Source organism: Castanea sativa, chromosome 7 (assembly GCF_040712315.1).
Source record: "Castanea sativa cultivar Marrone di Chiusa Pesio chromosome 7, ASM4071231v1".
NCBI classification, from domain to species: Eukaryota; Viridiplantae; Streptophyta; class Magnoliopsida; order Fagales; family Fagaceae; genus Castanea; species Castanea sativa.
This window is the reverse complement of record NC_134019.1, coordinates 4,225,975-4,242,543: the sequence shown is the minus strand read 5'-3', so window position 1 is coordinate 4,242,543 and position 16,569 is coordinate 4,225,975. Positions and strand designations below refer to the sequence as shown.

The 16,569-nt window shown below is 34.8% G+C and overlaps 1 protein-coding gene across 8 annotated transcripts; it reads left to right on the top strand.

Moving 5' to 3' along the window:
- Positions 1-4,110: 4,110 nt before the first annotated feature.
- LOC142641994 (small ribosomal subunit protein mL103 (rPPR7)-like) lies at positions 4,111-12,490 on the top strand. Of its 8 annotated transcripts, XR_012845569.1 has the most exons (4): positions 4,111-5,824; positions 11,601-11,656; positions 11,907-11,958; positions 12,145-12,490. XR_012845569.1 is itself a non-coding variant. In XM_075816330.1 (2 exons), the coding sequence occupies exon 1, from the start codon at positions 4,244-4,246 to the stop codon at positions 5,822-5,824; it is 1,581 nt and encodes a 526-aa protein (XP_075672445.1). In that variant the 5' UTR covers positions 4,111-4,243; the 3' UTR covers positions 12,145-12,488. The 8 variants fall into 8 exon arrangements, 6 of the variants coding, with proteins under 6 accessions (XP_075672445.1, XP_075672448.1, XP_075672446.1 ...); XR_012845568.1 differs by lacking the exon at positions 11,907-11,958 and having other exon boundaries at positions 12,145-12,489; XM_075816330.1 differs by lacking the exons at positions 11,601-11,656; positions 11,907-11,958 and having other exon boundaries at positions 12,145-12,488.
- The last annotated feature ends 4,079 nt before the right edge of the window (positions 12,491-16,569 follow it).

Below are 16,569 nucleotides of genomic sequence, written 5' to 3'. Positions count from 1 at the left end.
ATGTGGCATTTTTTATAATATTTTAATTCCTCTGGCAGCCACCTCAGCTATTTCCGTCAATTGACTGACGGAAATGACCAAAATGAAACGCGTTAATTGAATTAGAAACTAAAAGTGATAAAATTAAAATGTATGGACTAAAATGGAAAAACACCAAAATGTAGGGACTAAAAGTGCATTTATGCCTATTGGCTATTGCATTAGGAAGTATTAACTATTCAACTTTTCAGGTAATAGTAATGCCACTCTAACAAATGTTATATGATTTCTTTAAAAAAAAAAAAACCTAATTGATTACAACAAAATATATTAGTCTTATTACACACGATTCATGTCTGCAATAAAGAAAAACCGTTTGTTGGTTTTTTTTTCTTTACCAAAAAAGAAGTTTTATTTTTTTAATTTAGACAAAAATAAATTGAATACAAACTTAAGCTATAAAATACAATTTAGTCTACAGTCCGCAATTACATTTTTTTCATCTATATATATTTCCCCAATTGTAGGTGTTTGGTGTAACTGAAAAATGATCGCCATATTGAAAATATTTTAACGTTTTTTTTTTTTTCTTGAAGCATGAAAATATTTTTAAAGTTGATTGTAAAATAGAAGGCATTTTAGCATAAAATATTCAACATCTAGACTTGCTGTCATAATATATCATGGAAAATGCTGGGACCACCGAAAATAGTACAGTCTTGTGCCACAAATCGTCACGTGGCGAGTTGCAATTGGTGAAAGTGTGTCTCCACATAGTCCACAGACACTCTTTCACTAGTCACAACTCACCACGTGGCGAGTTGTGGCACAAAGTTGTGCCATTTTTGGTGCTACTAGCACAACTCAATATTTCATGCTACCCATGCTCTCCTACCCAGTAGTCAACATCATTGTCCCACTTAGCCATCAATGATGTTGTCCTATACCAGCCATCAATGTTGCCATTCTCCACCACTACCCTCGCCCTACTCTGCCACCGTCAATTGGAAATTATTATCTCCATAGTTATCTGTCTCTGTCTAGTAAGTCCCAACAAACAAACACCTTTGCTCCTCCAAAATGAAGTGGACGAGGCCCTCACCAGCATTCTAGAGTCAAGTGGCCATTAAACGTTCTCAATCTTATTCTTTGCTATAGTCGATGTCTCTAAATAATTCCCACTCGCATTCGCATTCGCATTCACCGAACCATGGAGTGCAGTTGATAAGGAAACCCTATGCCATCATTCTCTTTCTTTCTCTCTTAACCTTTTTTTTTTTTTTGGATTTTTTATTGGAATTTGTTTATTATATATTTGTCTGAGAGTTAAGAAAATGTGAGGAAGTGATCAAGGCAAGCTGAACAATGAATGCAAATGATGCAATTGCCTAAGACCCCAAATAAAAGAAGGCCCTCACTTGTAAAAAAATATTATATATATAATATTTATCTATATATATATTTTAATTACAAAAAAATTAATCCTTTTATTAGTCAATAAAATGCATTAAAAAGGCCCAATACTATCCTAAATTACAAAAGATTAAAAAGAAAGAAAAAAAAATAATGCACAGTCTGCTCACTATCACACTCCATAGTGACAGTGCACATTGCACAACTTGATACTTGATAGAATGATAGCCTAATAGGACTCTATGGTTGAGTATATAATATTTTATAATCTAAAAAAGTTGAAAAAAATTTCATAGCTACTGTGCAAGTGCAAGAGATCTCCGCATATAGCTATTAGCTAGCCCCCACCTACACAGCTACACTGCCTACACATTCACTAACCCAGTAACCCACCCACACCCAATGTATACCCACTCAAATTAATATTTTTTTTTTATGCAAGCTTTTACTTTATGGATTATTATAAATTATCACATTACCTAATAATTTAATGTATATCATATAAACTCAATTGTATTATAGTTGTAGGGATAAAAGACCTAAAAATGCATATTGGGCCATGAGCTTTGTCCGAGGGTGTTCATTTGTCTGAGGACAGATTAATAGTAATGAAGATGTCAGACCTAAAGGTCCACAAGCAAGTTGCGACCGAAGAAGTTAAGGGAGGTAGTCCGAGGAGGGGTGTCCCTTTGGCTAAGCGAAGCAAAGGTCAGATGGTACGTCTTGTTGTCTAGAATGATCTTCTTGTAGGTCTTATTGATGAGAATATGTGTTCATGGGAGTACAAAGCAAAGGAACGACTATAAAATATCAAAGAGAAAGCTGCTACCACCCCATTGAATGCTCTGTATCCAAATCTCTGACCGCATTAATGAGGAAATGATATCTGAACAGTGATTTTCAGCCTTGTAGCTATTACCTAAAGATTTCAGGAAGGTACTGATGGGACAAGTATCAACACTAGCAATATAGATCTACATGTGGAGGGAGGAAATGAGAATGGGAATGAGGTATAAAATAGAAGAGGGTTCCTAAGAAAAGGGGGATCGAAAGAAAAAGAGTGAAAAAGACTGTAGACTGAGGAACAAAATTTGTAATCTGTCCTTAAGAGAAAGAAATATAAGAATCAACCTCCTCGGCTTGAGTCTGATGACAATTTTCATTATACAAACTATTCCATCTTCACCATACTGTGATATTGGCCTACTGTTATTGTTATCTAAACTCATTAGAACCTATATTTCTAACCCACTCTCTACAAATTCATTGTATTGGATTCTTTGGCCTATTCCCTTCCTATTTTGGGCTTAGGTGCAAATCGTGTCTCTACATTAGTGATACTAATTTATTGAACCATATAATAAATTAATTTTTATTTGTGCAGGTTTAGACTTTAAAGTATAAAGTAGTCACGGCTTTAGAAAATTTGTAATAATCAATTAGTAATTTTGCATCTTAAAAAGCAAAAAAAATAGATTTTAAATAAAAAATTTTAATAGAATAAAAAAGATCCCATTTAAAATTTTCGCCTAAGGCCCCCAAAGTTATTGAGCCGGAACTGGAAGTGATAAAATAAATAGATGTTTTTCAAAGTATTTTCATAAACACAACCAAATATCTAAAAATATTTAATTTTCAAGAGGTGCAACTGAACACTTGAAAATATTTAGGTAAAATAATGTAGTAGTCTAAGTTTTATCCTATATTAGTATTAGGCTAAAATGTGAAGGTCACCATCTATGTTTCACGCTAGAATTCATTTCAATCCTTTAACTTTCTTTTCACTCATTTCAATACTCTAAGTTTTAAGTTTATTCAATTAGTATCTCTCCATCAATTCTTATTAAATGTTGCAGTTAATTGTTCAAAATTTTAATTTTTTTTTCTTCAAATTTTTAAAATTAAAAAAAAATCCAATTAATGATTAAAAATTATTTTTAGAAATTTATTTTTAAAATTTTTAACGGAAGTTAACGAAGAGGTTTTAGTTGAATAAACTTAAAACTTAGAAGACTGAAATGAACAAAACCAAGTTATAAAACTCAAATGAATTATACTGAAACTTTAGGTGCTGAGTTTTACATTTTAGCTTTTGTATTATCTTATACATTTTTAGCTTTTGTATTATCTTATAAAAAAAAAAAACCTTCTCAAGAATGAGTTAGACCCTACAAATGCAAACTCAAATTGGTTTGACTGTTATGTTTTGTTTAGCTAGAATTATTTTGGGGAGGATGGAAAAAAGGAAGTGGAAACATGAGACAAATTTGATAGAAAGGGTAGTCCGTTGGAAAGGGAAGGGAGAGAAAATTGGTTAGACTAAACTGTTTTGCTTAATTTCTACAAATTGAGGAAAAAAACACAAGGAAAATAACGAGCAAAAGTTTTTGAATTTTTTTTGGACAAAATTGCCCCCAGCAATGGTAATTATTATGCCCCTAGCAAGTTTGCTTCTTTCCCCATTTATTTGTCATTGTCATTTTGTTCATTTTTTATAAAAAAAATTTATTACGTTTTCTTATTTTCTAAATTTTTTGGACTCTTGAAATTTATTTTTTAAATGAAGTGTCTATTCATACAAATTTTTTTAATAAAAATACAATGTTCCCTCTCAATTTTTATACAAATTACATTTTTTATTTCCTCATTTTTCTCTTCAATCAAACAATAAAAAAATTTCCAATCCTCCCATCCAAACGTACCCTTAACGAGTTTCACTTTCCATTTTGGCATTTTCCAGTTCAACTTCTGGTCTCCTCCCCCCACTGCCACACACCTAGGTTTCCTCTTCCTCTTCTTCTCAAATCCTTCTCCCAAAAAAACCCAATTTTTCAACCCAGAAAAACACACCATGGGCAAGAACAAGAACAACAAAAGACCCTATTACAACAACAACAACAACAACGACAACAGACCTTCAAAGTCACCCAAAAAACACCATCCCTCTTCAAACATCTCAAACCCAAAAAACTCCTCACCATCCCAACAACAACAACAACTACAACTACAACAACAACAACCCAAAAAGCGTCCAACTTTCTCCTCTTATCTCGACACCCCAAACCTCCCTCCAAAAGTCAAACTCCTCTGCGAAATCATCGCCACCACGCAGTCCAACGCCATCGACGCTTCTCTCACCGACACCGGCATCCGGGTCACCCAGGCCGACGTCGAGCAAGTCCTCAAGCTCTCCTACTCCTTCCCTGGCCCTTCCGTCAAGTTCTTCCGCTGGTGCGGCCACCAGCTCAACGACGATCACAGCCCCTACGCCTGGAATCTGGTCGTCGACTTGCTGGGCAAGAACTCCCTTTTCGACGCTATGTGGGACGCCGTCAAGTCTATGAAGCGAGAGAGGTTGCTGTCCCTTGCCACCTTCGCTTCCATTTTCAGTAGCTATGTGATTGCCGAGCGTGTTCAGGATGCTGTCCTGACTTTCGAGGTCATGGAACAGTACGGCATTCCGCGTGATGTGGTGGCGCTGAATTCCTTGCTCAGCGCGATATGTAGAGATGGTAAAACCATCAATGCAGTTGAGTTCCTGCACGCTGCGAGGGAAAGGGTTAGACCCGATATGGATACTTATGCCATATTGTTGGAGGGGTGGGAGAATGAGTCCAATGTGGTTTGTGCCAGAGAGACATTTGGTGATATGTTGTTTGATATTGGTTGGGACCGGAATAATGTCCCGGCTTATGATTCGTTCTTGACTACATTGATGAAGGCCGGGCCTAATGAGTTTGATGAAGGGCTTAAGTTGTTTTATACTCTCCGGGAAAAGGGGTGTTATCCCGGGTTGAAGTTCTTTAAGGTAGCACTTGAAGCGTGTTCTAAGAAACGTGATGCTCGTGGGGCTGCTATGCTTTGGGATGTAATGCTTCGTGATCGTGATCGCGGTATGGCTTTTCATGTAAGCCCTGATTTGGAAATGTATTCTTGCGTTATTACTTTGTTTTGTACTTGTGGTGATACGGAAACCGCGAAGAAGTTGTTGGATGAGATGGTTTTAAATGGGATTTTCCCGAATTCGAAGATTTATAATGTGCTGTTTCAATTCATGTTGAAGAGCAGGCGGTTGAGGGATGCAACGGTTGTGTTTAATGAGATGGTTAAGAATGAGTTTGTTCCGGACTGTGCTAATTGTGCTTTAGCTGTTAGGAGTTATTTGAATTCTATGGAATATGTTATGGCTATAAAAATTTGGAAATGTATGATTGAGAACTATGATTCTGACTTGGAAGAGACTGGGAATCGCTTGGTTGTGGAGCTTCGCGATATGAATAGGCTCCCAGAAGCCGTTAAGTATGCTGAGGATATGATTGCTAGAAGAATCAAGGTGAGCTCTTCCACATTGTCAAAGCTGAAAGAGGGCCTTAACAAAGCCAGAAAGACATTAGTGTATGAGGAACTTTTCAGAAAGTGGAAATATCATTAGGTAAGTTACAGGCAGTCTCCAAATAGTATAGAGTTTGATATTTTTGCTCAATGATACATGCAAGTTCCATGGGCCTGGATTTATCTTTGTTGTGTCCATGTATGGAAGTTTGTCAGATCATTTCACATTATGGCTCTTTCCTTTAAAAAGATAGGGTGCATGATGTACATATTGTATTCTTGTGCATATCTATAGGTTTTTCCCATGTTTTAAACTATACTAGAACTGTGTAGCTTGAAAGTAAAAAAAAATCAATAAAATGGAAACAAGGTAATAAATACTTGAGGTCAAGAGCCTTGTAGCTTAGTGGCAATGACTAGTCTCCTTCTTTAAGGAGAACCAGAATTAAATTATCAAAAAGGCTAACAAATAGTTGAGAATGCATTGGACTGAATCAAATGAGTTACTAATCTAACAGATTAGCACTTTCTTTAACATTTAATAGATCAATAATCTTAAGAGGAAGAAATTTGTGAGGACCATGGAAGGTCTCTTTGTGCATTTGCTAATAAATTCTGCCATATACAATACTTCCTTTTTAGTTATTTACTTCATATCACCAATTTCATCCAGGAATATATAGCAGTAGAGAAAATACACCTTCAAGACTCTTAAATTGATAATTCATCAGCTAATTCTAGTCAGTGTAGCTTTGGTTATGGAGCTTGCGAAGGAGCCCAAAGTGGTTGTGCAGGATCCAAACCTGTACCTCAAACAGACTACTACAAAAGGAGCTTAGACCTACTGAAGAAGTCAGCATGATAGGATTCAGTAATCTAAAAAAGAGTATGATGACTTTTTGAGACTAAGCAACTGTATAATTTCTTTTAAAAAGGGGATGATCTTAGATATCTGTTTGGCAATTTCTTGAGAAAGAGGAGCAAGAAAAATGTATATAATTTGTGCCTCATATAGTTTATTAGATATTATCATTGAGGACATTAGGAATGTGAAACTACCATTCCTAGAAATTCCAAAACAAAGGTTTTGCTGCTTTCTTTTATAAGCTCAAAATGCAACATCTGATTTTCTCTTTACCTTTAAAGGTTGTTTCTTTCATAAAACCATTTTCTAGGTTCATTCTTTTCGCTTTGAATTTATCCAATCCAATCTCTAGTTTGAAACTCCCCTTTGATTGTTGATTGCAGCATGCTAGGCCTAGCTGAAGGGCTATAAAGGTTCTGCAAACACAAATCAGGCCTAAGCCTATAATTGTGGAAACCAGATAATTTACCCAGTTTATGACCCTATTTTTTGTGATGATTTCATAGTTAGGGGAGGGGGGATTTGAACCTAGACGTCTCCATTGGAAACACCAAGAAGTGCCAATTTAGCTACAACGCTCTTGGCACCTAGTTTTTGACTATTTTGAGACTGGAAGTAGTTTTAAGACCTTTTCTTTGGCTCTCTGTTGCACTGCAACCATTTTCTGGAAGGGGGAAAAGTCATGTTTCAGTTGACTATGTCATTAAAGCAGCTACTGGTTTTGGCTCCTATCTAGTGACTTCTCATCTGTACACTCCTGTCACCTTTAAAATGTTGCTATTTTTCTGCTTCAAATCTGCAAAGAGAAAAGCTTTGAGACCCACAATATGGCAAGTCTTGTGTGATAGCTCAAGTGAACCTGAAACCTGTTGAATTAAATTGTAGGTGCTGGGACAGTCTGATGGCTATTGAGTGCAAGAGAGTATTTGATGTAGGACAGCAGCTTTAGTGGGCCCTGATACCAATTTGATGTTGTCTAAGTTAGGATTCTTGATAAGTTCTTGAAGGTTTCTTGTATAAGGTTGGATATTTAAGGGTTTGGGAATGGTTAGGTGATGAAAGATTGGATCTCAACTGATTCTTGGGAAATTTGATGGTTGCATGATGTAACCATGAATTGAATGAGAAGCAAAGGGTGATAAACTCTAGGCAATCGCATCCTTAAAGGTTAACAATATGCTAGAACTTTATTAAATTCAATCTCTCTCTGAGTTAACAATATGAAAGATTGGATCTCTCTGTGTTTTTGTCCTCTCTTTGCTTAGTTTCCTAGTAGCTTTTCTCTTATTATTGTTCATCATCATGAACTTCTTGTATGTCTTTCTTTCTTTCATTTATAAAAGCTTTCTGATTACTTATAAAAAAAAAATAGGCTATGATTCCTAACACAAGAAAAAGTAATTAAAGAACTTCTAAACCATTTTAGAAACTGTCTGAACAAAATAGAACAAAGACTCAAAATATAAAATTAGACTCATGGGCCTCTGTTATAGTCCGTTCAAGCAAGTATGGAAACTACCAGTACCAGATTACCCTCTGAAATAATAAAAGCTTAAGAAAATTTAATTCAATCTGAGCAGCAATTTTTTTATTGTAAAGGGACATAAAACTAAGACTTATTAGCAACTAAAATAGCCTTTGAAGGTGCTGATTAGATCCTACATCAAAAGTGGACCATATTTTTGAATTATTTTCTTATTTGCTATTTTTTTTCAAAAGCTTTTTGCTGCTTTGCATCTTTTTATCACAAGGTCAGCAATAATTCAATCAAAAATCAAAATTGTTTATTATCTGGAACTCAAAACCAGGAAACGGAAGCATGCCGTGCAAGACCTTCTACCCTCAATGATTGAGATTTCAATTGTAAGGGTGGTGCCGTGCTGCAAGATCAATCAAGTCTCACATGTGAAAAAAATTGAGAGGGAAGAGGGACTCCATTCCTTGTCCTTCCTTGCTTGCCAACTCCTTTCTGCAACTTGTAAAACGGACTAGTCCAATTCTTTTCTATTAGTTAAAATTTGGAGTTAAGTGTTTCAGAACTTTTCCTCACATATATAGAGACACATATTGGTTGCATCATTGATGCAACTATTGCATTGTTTAGATTTCAAATGAAATAATGCCACTGCCTCAAATGGAGCCTTTACATTGGAATGGCTGATTCTTTAGGTGTCTCATCTCAGCATAAGCACTTCTAGTTACCTGGTCTCTAAAACTTAGAAGATAGTAAATTTAGAAGTAGAATGCAGGTTCTACTAGAAATTGTGTTTTATCCGTCTCTTTGTTGACATTCTATAGAAATGGAATTGTGTTTATCTGTCTACATTAACATCCTCTTTTTCATGTATAAGACTTTGTCATTTTGTTCTCTAGAGAAAGAATACCTTTTGGTTGTACAGTTGCAAGAATACATGCTCACACACAGAATTTACTACTCTTTTATTGCAATTTTTGGTCTATAATCTTTAGTTTGAAGTGCATTGAGTTTTTAGTAGTTTGTTTGCATGATGGGTGGTGGGCTGAGGATACAAATTATGGAAAGTTTAAGATGGTTATGTTACCTCGAGAAAATATTCTTGCATTTATTGTAGCTTTTGGGAATTTTCAGTTTATGGTTGTACCTCATTCTTTGATGTAGTGTATTTAAGGGAAGAGGAATTACCGGAGCTTTAAGGATTTAGAAAGGACTTTAGCGGAACTGAAATTGTTTTTCTTTAGAACTTCATTGGATTGGATGTTAGCTGTTGGAAGTCACTCATTATTTTTGGTTTGTGATTGGATAGATGTTTGTTATTTGAGTGTTTGATTGTTTCCGGTCCCAAGTTGTATACACCCTGTAGACATGGGCGATTCTGTTTTTTGTTCAATAAATTTCATTATATATATATATATATATATAGATGTTTGTTATTTGAGTGTTTGATTGTTTCCGGTCCCAAGTTGTATACACCCTGTAGACTTGGGCGATTCTGTTTTTTGTTCAATAAATTTCATTATATATATATAAAGATTAGTTTTCATTTTTAAGTTCTTTTAATGAACCTATAACTAGTGAATTGGATTCCAAATCAGTGCCACTACCAGTGTGGACTGTTAAGTCTCATGATTGTTTATTTGGTGAGGGGAACTTAGGTCTGAAGTAGAAGAAGGGTTTAAGAAGAAATTTTAGTATCAATCAATATTAAAGCAAAGAAAAAGATAACAGAATTAAAGATAACATAGTCTTTTTTATAATAGACTTTAGTGACTGACCATAGAATCCTAATCCTTTTATAACAATTAGATTCTAACCATCCAACTTCATTAAAAGTCACTTGCTAGTGATATGACATTTTGAAATACTAAATACATAATAATAAATAAAATATAACATAGAGAAATAAAAGATAAGGGACTATTGCTTTCTTTTTTAAAAAAATTGAAAAATTCTTTTAGGCTTACGTTTCCCTACATCAGTTGTGAGTTGTCTTCCTTCATTTATGTACTATTTGTAGTGGTTAGTCCTTTTTCTGTTGGTTGATTAACTCCTTATCTCATAATCTTCCTGGTTTATTTTGGGTTACCTTTGGTTACATCTTTCCTTTTTTTCTCATGTTATAGCTTGTTTCCAATATCATGTGGTTCTTGTTGCTTGTAATGTGCTTGTTTGGATACCTTATTTGTTTTTCCTACCAAGTGCTTCACCATCTAGCTTGCAGACATTAGAAGAAAATATAGTAGGATCTTTTTGTCTTCTTGTACTTCATTTGGAGTTTCATGCTTCCAATCCAATAATTTTTTATTCATTTTCAGATTTCTGTGCACCAATGCATCTTTTGGTGATTTATTCTCAATTAAGCTTGAAAATTATCTATTTGAGGCATCAGAACATTATAGCACAATAGATAATTATATAACAATGTGATCTGTGAATATTTTTATGTGGTATTTTACTTATCAAAATTTTATATAGTATTTTAAAATGTTTCTTGTGCTATATTTCAGAATCTAGAACTCAGCTTTGAAGTTCTTTGTCATGTGAGAGTTTAATGATTTTAATGAAATGAGTCCTTTTACTCCATGCAATGTTTTATTTGTTAGCTTTTCTGACAATTTAATACTCATTATGTTAATTGTGATTCAAGTGTATATGCTCCAATCACCACAGATGTATTCTTTTGGGTTCACGAATTGGCTTCTTTTCTTTCCTTTTGGTTTGTTTTTGTTGTTGTCGTTGTTGTTGTTGCTACTGCTGTTTTTTACCCCATTTAGGTAATGGTTGAGAGCAAAACTTGCTTACCTTATAAAATTAAGCACAATAGGAGAATGTACTAGGCTTACATGAATTATGAAAGTTCGGGTTACATTCCTTTAGGTTATAGTGCTTCCCTGTAATTGGCCTGATGAAATACATCCCCATTGGTAGGTAAATCTTTGATTTTTTTTTTCAAGCAACAATGTGATACTAATACCTAAGATCTTGTTAGTATCCCAGAAAAAATAAATGATCTCTTTGTTTATTTGGAACACCTAATAAATCATGCTTGTTCAGGCTGGTGTGAGAACACAGGTGTGACTGGAATTCCAGGTTCTGAAAGTAAAGCTATTCTCAGGAAAATGCTCGTTAGTCTCCATAGTCACCCTATGGAGATATTGGGTTTCAGAGTCTTGTGTCATAGACTTTCAGACTCTGTCGCTAATCAAAAAGTTCTGGCTTAGTTTGCTAGGATAGATTCCTGGATGAGCGTGTTACCATCCAATGTGATTTGGTTAAAGCTACCTGAATCTCTTATTAATTATAATATACAAGTTCTTTGGAGTAATGTCTTAAGTTTCTTCAAGTGTCATCAAAGATTAAAGATATTGAGGTGAAATGAGTGGTAGTTTATGCTTAAATTGATGGGAGCAATATATGAATCTTGTCATGACTCCGAAAACCACATGGTGATTATGCGAGGGTAGTTAAATTATTAAACTGTATGTGTCCAAAATGAAATGAATTTATTTATTTATTTTTAAATGTACTTGGCAGGCATGAACTATAAATTGCCATGCCTTTGGCATAGATGAAGATCCTGGAGTTAAAAGGTAAGCTTAATGGTTTATGAAGTTCATAACTTGCTACGAACATTGGGTCTTGAAAAAGTTTTTCATTTATCCTATCTCCCTTGGGAAGCAAACATTATCAACTTTCTAGTTGAAGGAAAATGGTATTTTTGTTTTTCTCCGAAAGTCCAGAGGGCTCCTAATCCAGTTGTTTCAACTATCCACTTAATAATTACTAATCAAAAAAGAAAGGGAAAAAAATTCACTTTAGTATTTCTTGTGTTCTGATCAGATCTGGACATCTTTGTTATGCATGAATGCATATTTAAACCAATGCTCTCAAGGTATTCGTTAACTTTTCCTATAGTTATATGCGCTGCTCTTCGAGTTAGTCTCTTTTTCATGGTTTTTGTTCCTCGTTTTTTTCATTAATTTTTTGTTAGGTGGGGTTGATATCCTTACTTTCTCATTTGTTTGTTGAGAGCTTTAGTAGGCAATCTGAATTTATTGGAATCTTGTCATCTCACCAGGTTCCTTTCTTCTAAACGGAAATTGGAAAGAGGTGAGGATTGATCTAGTAATGATTGTCATGTTGTCATTGGATTTTAAAGCAAGAATGAACAAAACCATAGATGAAAGATATTCCATGGCCAGCGTAATGTGTAGATGTTCCATGCTTCCATCTATGTCTTGTAGAAATTGTCCATCAATTTATCAGCAATAGCCTTGAGCTATAAAGGCTATCATATGTGGCTAAGTTTCTAAGGCAAATTTGGTTATGCTGAACCATTCATAGTATTCGTAGCCTAATAAAGAGAAAAGGTCCTTTATATATTTTACTTCAAAAAATAAAAAAAAATGTTAGGATGAATGACGATGAGAATAGCCTATATATTCTTGTAATCAATAGTTTACAATTATAAACAGTATTTGCATTATAGATTCCATATTGCAATAATTCTATCTTTCAACAGCTATGGAGTCCATTAAATTTGGTAATGATTTGCTCAAATTTTTTAGCAAATCATTTTTGGCTTAATTGATACTTCTTCCTAATTAGTGGTATGCAGAATGTGAGGTTATATGTTCGAGATTCATTGGGTGTGTAATTTATCAATAAAGATAATGGTTAAGATGCAATGCTAGTTGGGTGCAGTTTTCAGCGCTGGTTGTTGGGCTATGGTGCCACAATGAGAGGTGTTACGTCCACAATATTTTTACAACATTTTTACAACAAATCATAGGTGGTTAGTTGTTATTGGTTCAAATTTGAACCTAACACTAAGATTACTTTTTTGCCCCAACAATAACAACGAGTAACATCCTGTCACTTAGGATTTGTTGTAAAAATGTTGTGAAAATGTTGTGGACATATTATTTCTCTTTTTTTAATTAAATTTATTTAAATACTTTTTTAATTAATTTTTCTATTAAATGCTTGCATTTATTGTCCATTAACGGAATGGTAACACAAGGGGTGAAGGTATGAGATGGGTATTTATTAAAATTCAAAGATTTATTATTATTTTTATAGTAAAATAATAAGGAGGGGAATTCGAATCCGGTTCTTCTAATAAAAAATAGTAGACTATTCCACTTAACTACAAAACTCTTGATAAGGGATATAATTTTAAATCAGAAGTACAATGATTAATTTGATTAAAGAGTGTTTTCTCATTTTTCTCTAATAAAATTTCAAAATAACTATAAAAAGTGGATCCATCTTATTTTCTCTAGTCGTCGGCTTGTGACCCTCTTTTTCTCTCTCCCTCTTCAAACTTGTTTGCCCCTCGCACAGTATTTACAACAATTGGTACGAATCAATCTTCAAATTCCTCATCTCCGTCTCTTCCTCCAACAACAACGAGCTTTATTGTGTCATGTCTATAAACAAATTGTTATGATTTTAACTTTGAAATATTGCTACATGCGTATTCTAGGAGCTTCGATCCATGTTGTATAGTTTTGAAGTTGTTCAAGTTGATGCACTCTTTGTTCAAACTGCTATATGTATTACCAAGTCATCACACAATTTTACTAGCTTAATGCCTTGTTTTTCAGCTTATATGTTGCCAATGGCTATATGAGGTATGGTGTATGCTCAGGATCTCTATTATAATTAGGTAAAAAGAGAAGAAGAAAGGTTTACATGTCAAAGCTAAACCAAATGAAGCCTTGCGATAATAAATAGTGTAATATTAGGTACACAATACTTTTCACAATTATTAATATTAACATGAACTGTTGTAAATGGAGCAACATCACATTTATTAGGGTTAATCACTAACATCACAATTATTATGTGATTATTTTTATTATATATAATTTATTTTTTCGGCTTTGAAAAAAATAAAAATTCACACTAACAAAATAAATATTAGATGAAAGTACAATTTAGGCCCTTTATCCTTTCAATTTGGGCTAGGCTGCTCAGAGTGGTGTTTTAAAATCATCAAGCCCTTGCCCCAGATCACCCCATATTATATTATCATATCATATCACATCACATACTATATGTGCGTATCCAATTTTCCACACCTAACTAAACCTAATGTTTGGGCTCACAATTTATTTATAAAGCGGATAATGAGTATCCTACTTAAGGTAGTCCCTAGGTGGGCTCAGGAACCAAATACACGCAAGAATACTCATGGGACGTGCTCGGTTAACTTTGAATCTCACACAAAACTGCTCAACCCCTCTCTCATGTTTCCTTTTGATATTTATATTTGAGGCTAGCGGTGGAATCATCATTGCTATCTGACTCCACTTGTGCGGGTAAGGCCTAAGTTGATTATTCTTGACAACCAATAAATATTATTGGGAATGTGAGTTATCACATTGGAACTAGTGCTAACCACCAAAACTTGGTCGATAGCCCAATCTCCCAAGGCATTTGTAGGCCAGCGAGGATTGTCTAAACACCGTCGGTGCCCTAGCCGACCATGGAGTATCCAAGGTGCATTTAGGTACCAAGAGACTAATCAACGGGTCAAGGCTTTTGGACCGTCCATGGGCTGAATTGGGGGTGGGGGTGGGGAACAAACCCATGGGTGGCATGGCTTATGGGCCTTCCCCAATTGGGGGACCAAATGAAGGTAGCTTTTGCCTGTACACCGTACACTATATAAGAAAAGTTAAGCTTAAAAGTTGCGATTACGTCAAGTGGCTTAACTAAATTATAGATTTAAAAAATATATATATATATATATATATAATTTTTTATTCTTATTTTCTTCTTCTATAATTTCTATGTTAATAAAATTTTAATTTGATTACAATCCAAATTCTACTACAATTTATTTATTCATATCATATCAAATTCTATTTTGTATTTTCAGATAAATAACAAAACAACCATCATTATGGTCTTTAAAAAAAACGCATCCTATTTGGTTGATACCTATACAATAGCTAGAGAAAACTATTTTAAATTATATTTTAATTTTACTATTAACTTTTAATTAATAGGGAGTACTTAGTAATTTTTGTCACAAGAGATTGTCAATGTTAAAAGCATTGGCATCAGTTCATGCAAAATTTTTGTAAATTTACACATCTAAAACCTACTTTTTTCTAGTTTACACACCCATTTTTACAAAATACTCACATCAGTTTATCTATTCTACACATTTATTCAATAAAATATTCATTTTTTCCTCATTGTCATCTCTCTCATAGAACCAAGACATCCCACACAGCCACCATCAAACAGTGAGATCTACGGCGAAGCTGGCGGCAAAACTGAGCGAACGACGAAGCACTGTGAAGCTTGACAGAGAGATCGAACCCATTGATCAAACACGGAGATTGACGGTGAAGTTGGCGGCGAAGCTGGGTGAATGGCGAAGCACTGTGATGGATCGACGGTGAAGCTGGTGGCGAAGCTAGGTGAACGACGAAGCACTATGAAGCTTAACAAAGATCGACGCCTCCAATGGAGATGGAGCTTGAGGAAGGCTTCGCTCTTAGGGAATGGAGGAGGCTAGACTAAGAGACTGAGGGACCGGAGAGAGAGGTCAGAGTAGAAGCTGAAAATGAGAGAGTGAGGTGAGGAGAGAGAAACAAATAATAAATTAATAGATAGACGAGCTACATAACCGTGTAAATATACGTGGTTATTGTAGCTCATAGAAATATTTACACATTTTAACACCCATTGATGTGAGTGTTTTTTTGCTCAAAATGTGTAAAATTTATACTTTTCTATTTTAGAAGATTATAAATAGACTGATGTGGTTGCTCTAATTATTCCATCTAAAAGATAGAAGAGATGAGACATTTGATAGATAGATTATTTTTATTTTTATTTTTATTTGAGAGTTTTAACTTCTTCTTTTTTTTGGTTAAACGGATAAGTTCATAAACTAACAAACAGAGTTGGCTATAAGCCCTAGGAAATACAATCCAGCACAGTCAGCATCTAGCAAAATACAAAGTTCATTTGACAAAGGCTTTTCAATAACTACAAAGACTTCATTCAAACAGCAGCCTTCCTTAGCAAGCATGTCTGCGCATCTGTTCCCTTCCCTGTAAACGTGCCCGATCCTCATGCCCTGGAACTGAGTGAGCAATGTCTTGCAGTCATTTAGAAGAGGGGTATAATATCTGTTAGGGGTACTGCTAGCGCAAACTAGGTCTAAGACAATTTTTGCGTCAAGTTCCACTTCAATGTTGTCTATCCCCAGTTGAGATGCCAATATTAAACCATCTCTCAAAGTCCAAAATTCTGCCTCTACGCTAGTTGCCATGCCTATCTTCCTCATGTAACCTCTTACCCATTTTCCTTGAGAGTCACGGATCAAGCCTCCACCCCCTGCCTTCCCCGGATTTCCCATCGATGTCCCATCAGAATTCAACTTAAACCAGCCTGTTTGCGGTTTCTTCCAATGCACTCGAGAGGCAACGAAGTGTTTTCCTTTCTGCTGTTTACTCACATAGAAGAAATGTTCTGT

What these genes read in the sequence shown, in the direction of transcription:
- LOC142641994 (XM_075816330.1), top strand. Translation starts at nt 4,244, where the DNA reads ATGGGCAAGAACAAGAACAACAAAAGACCCTATTACAACAACAACAAC.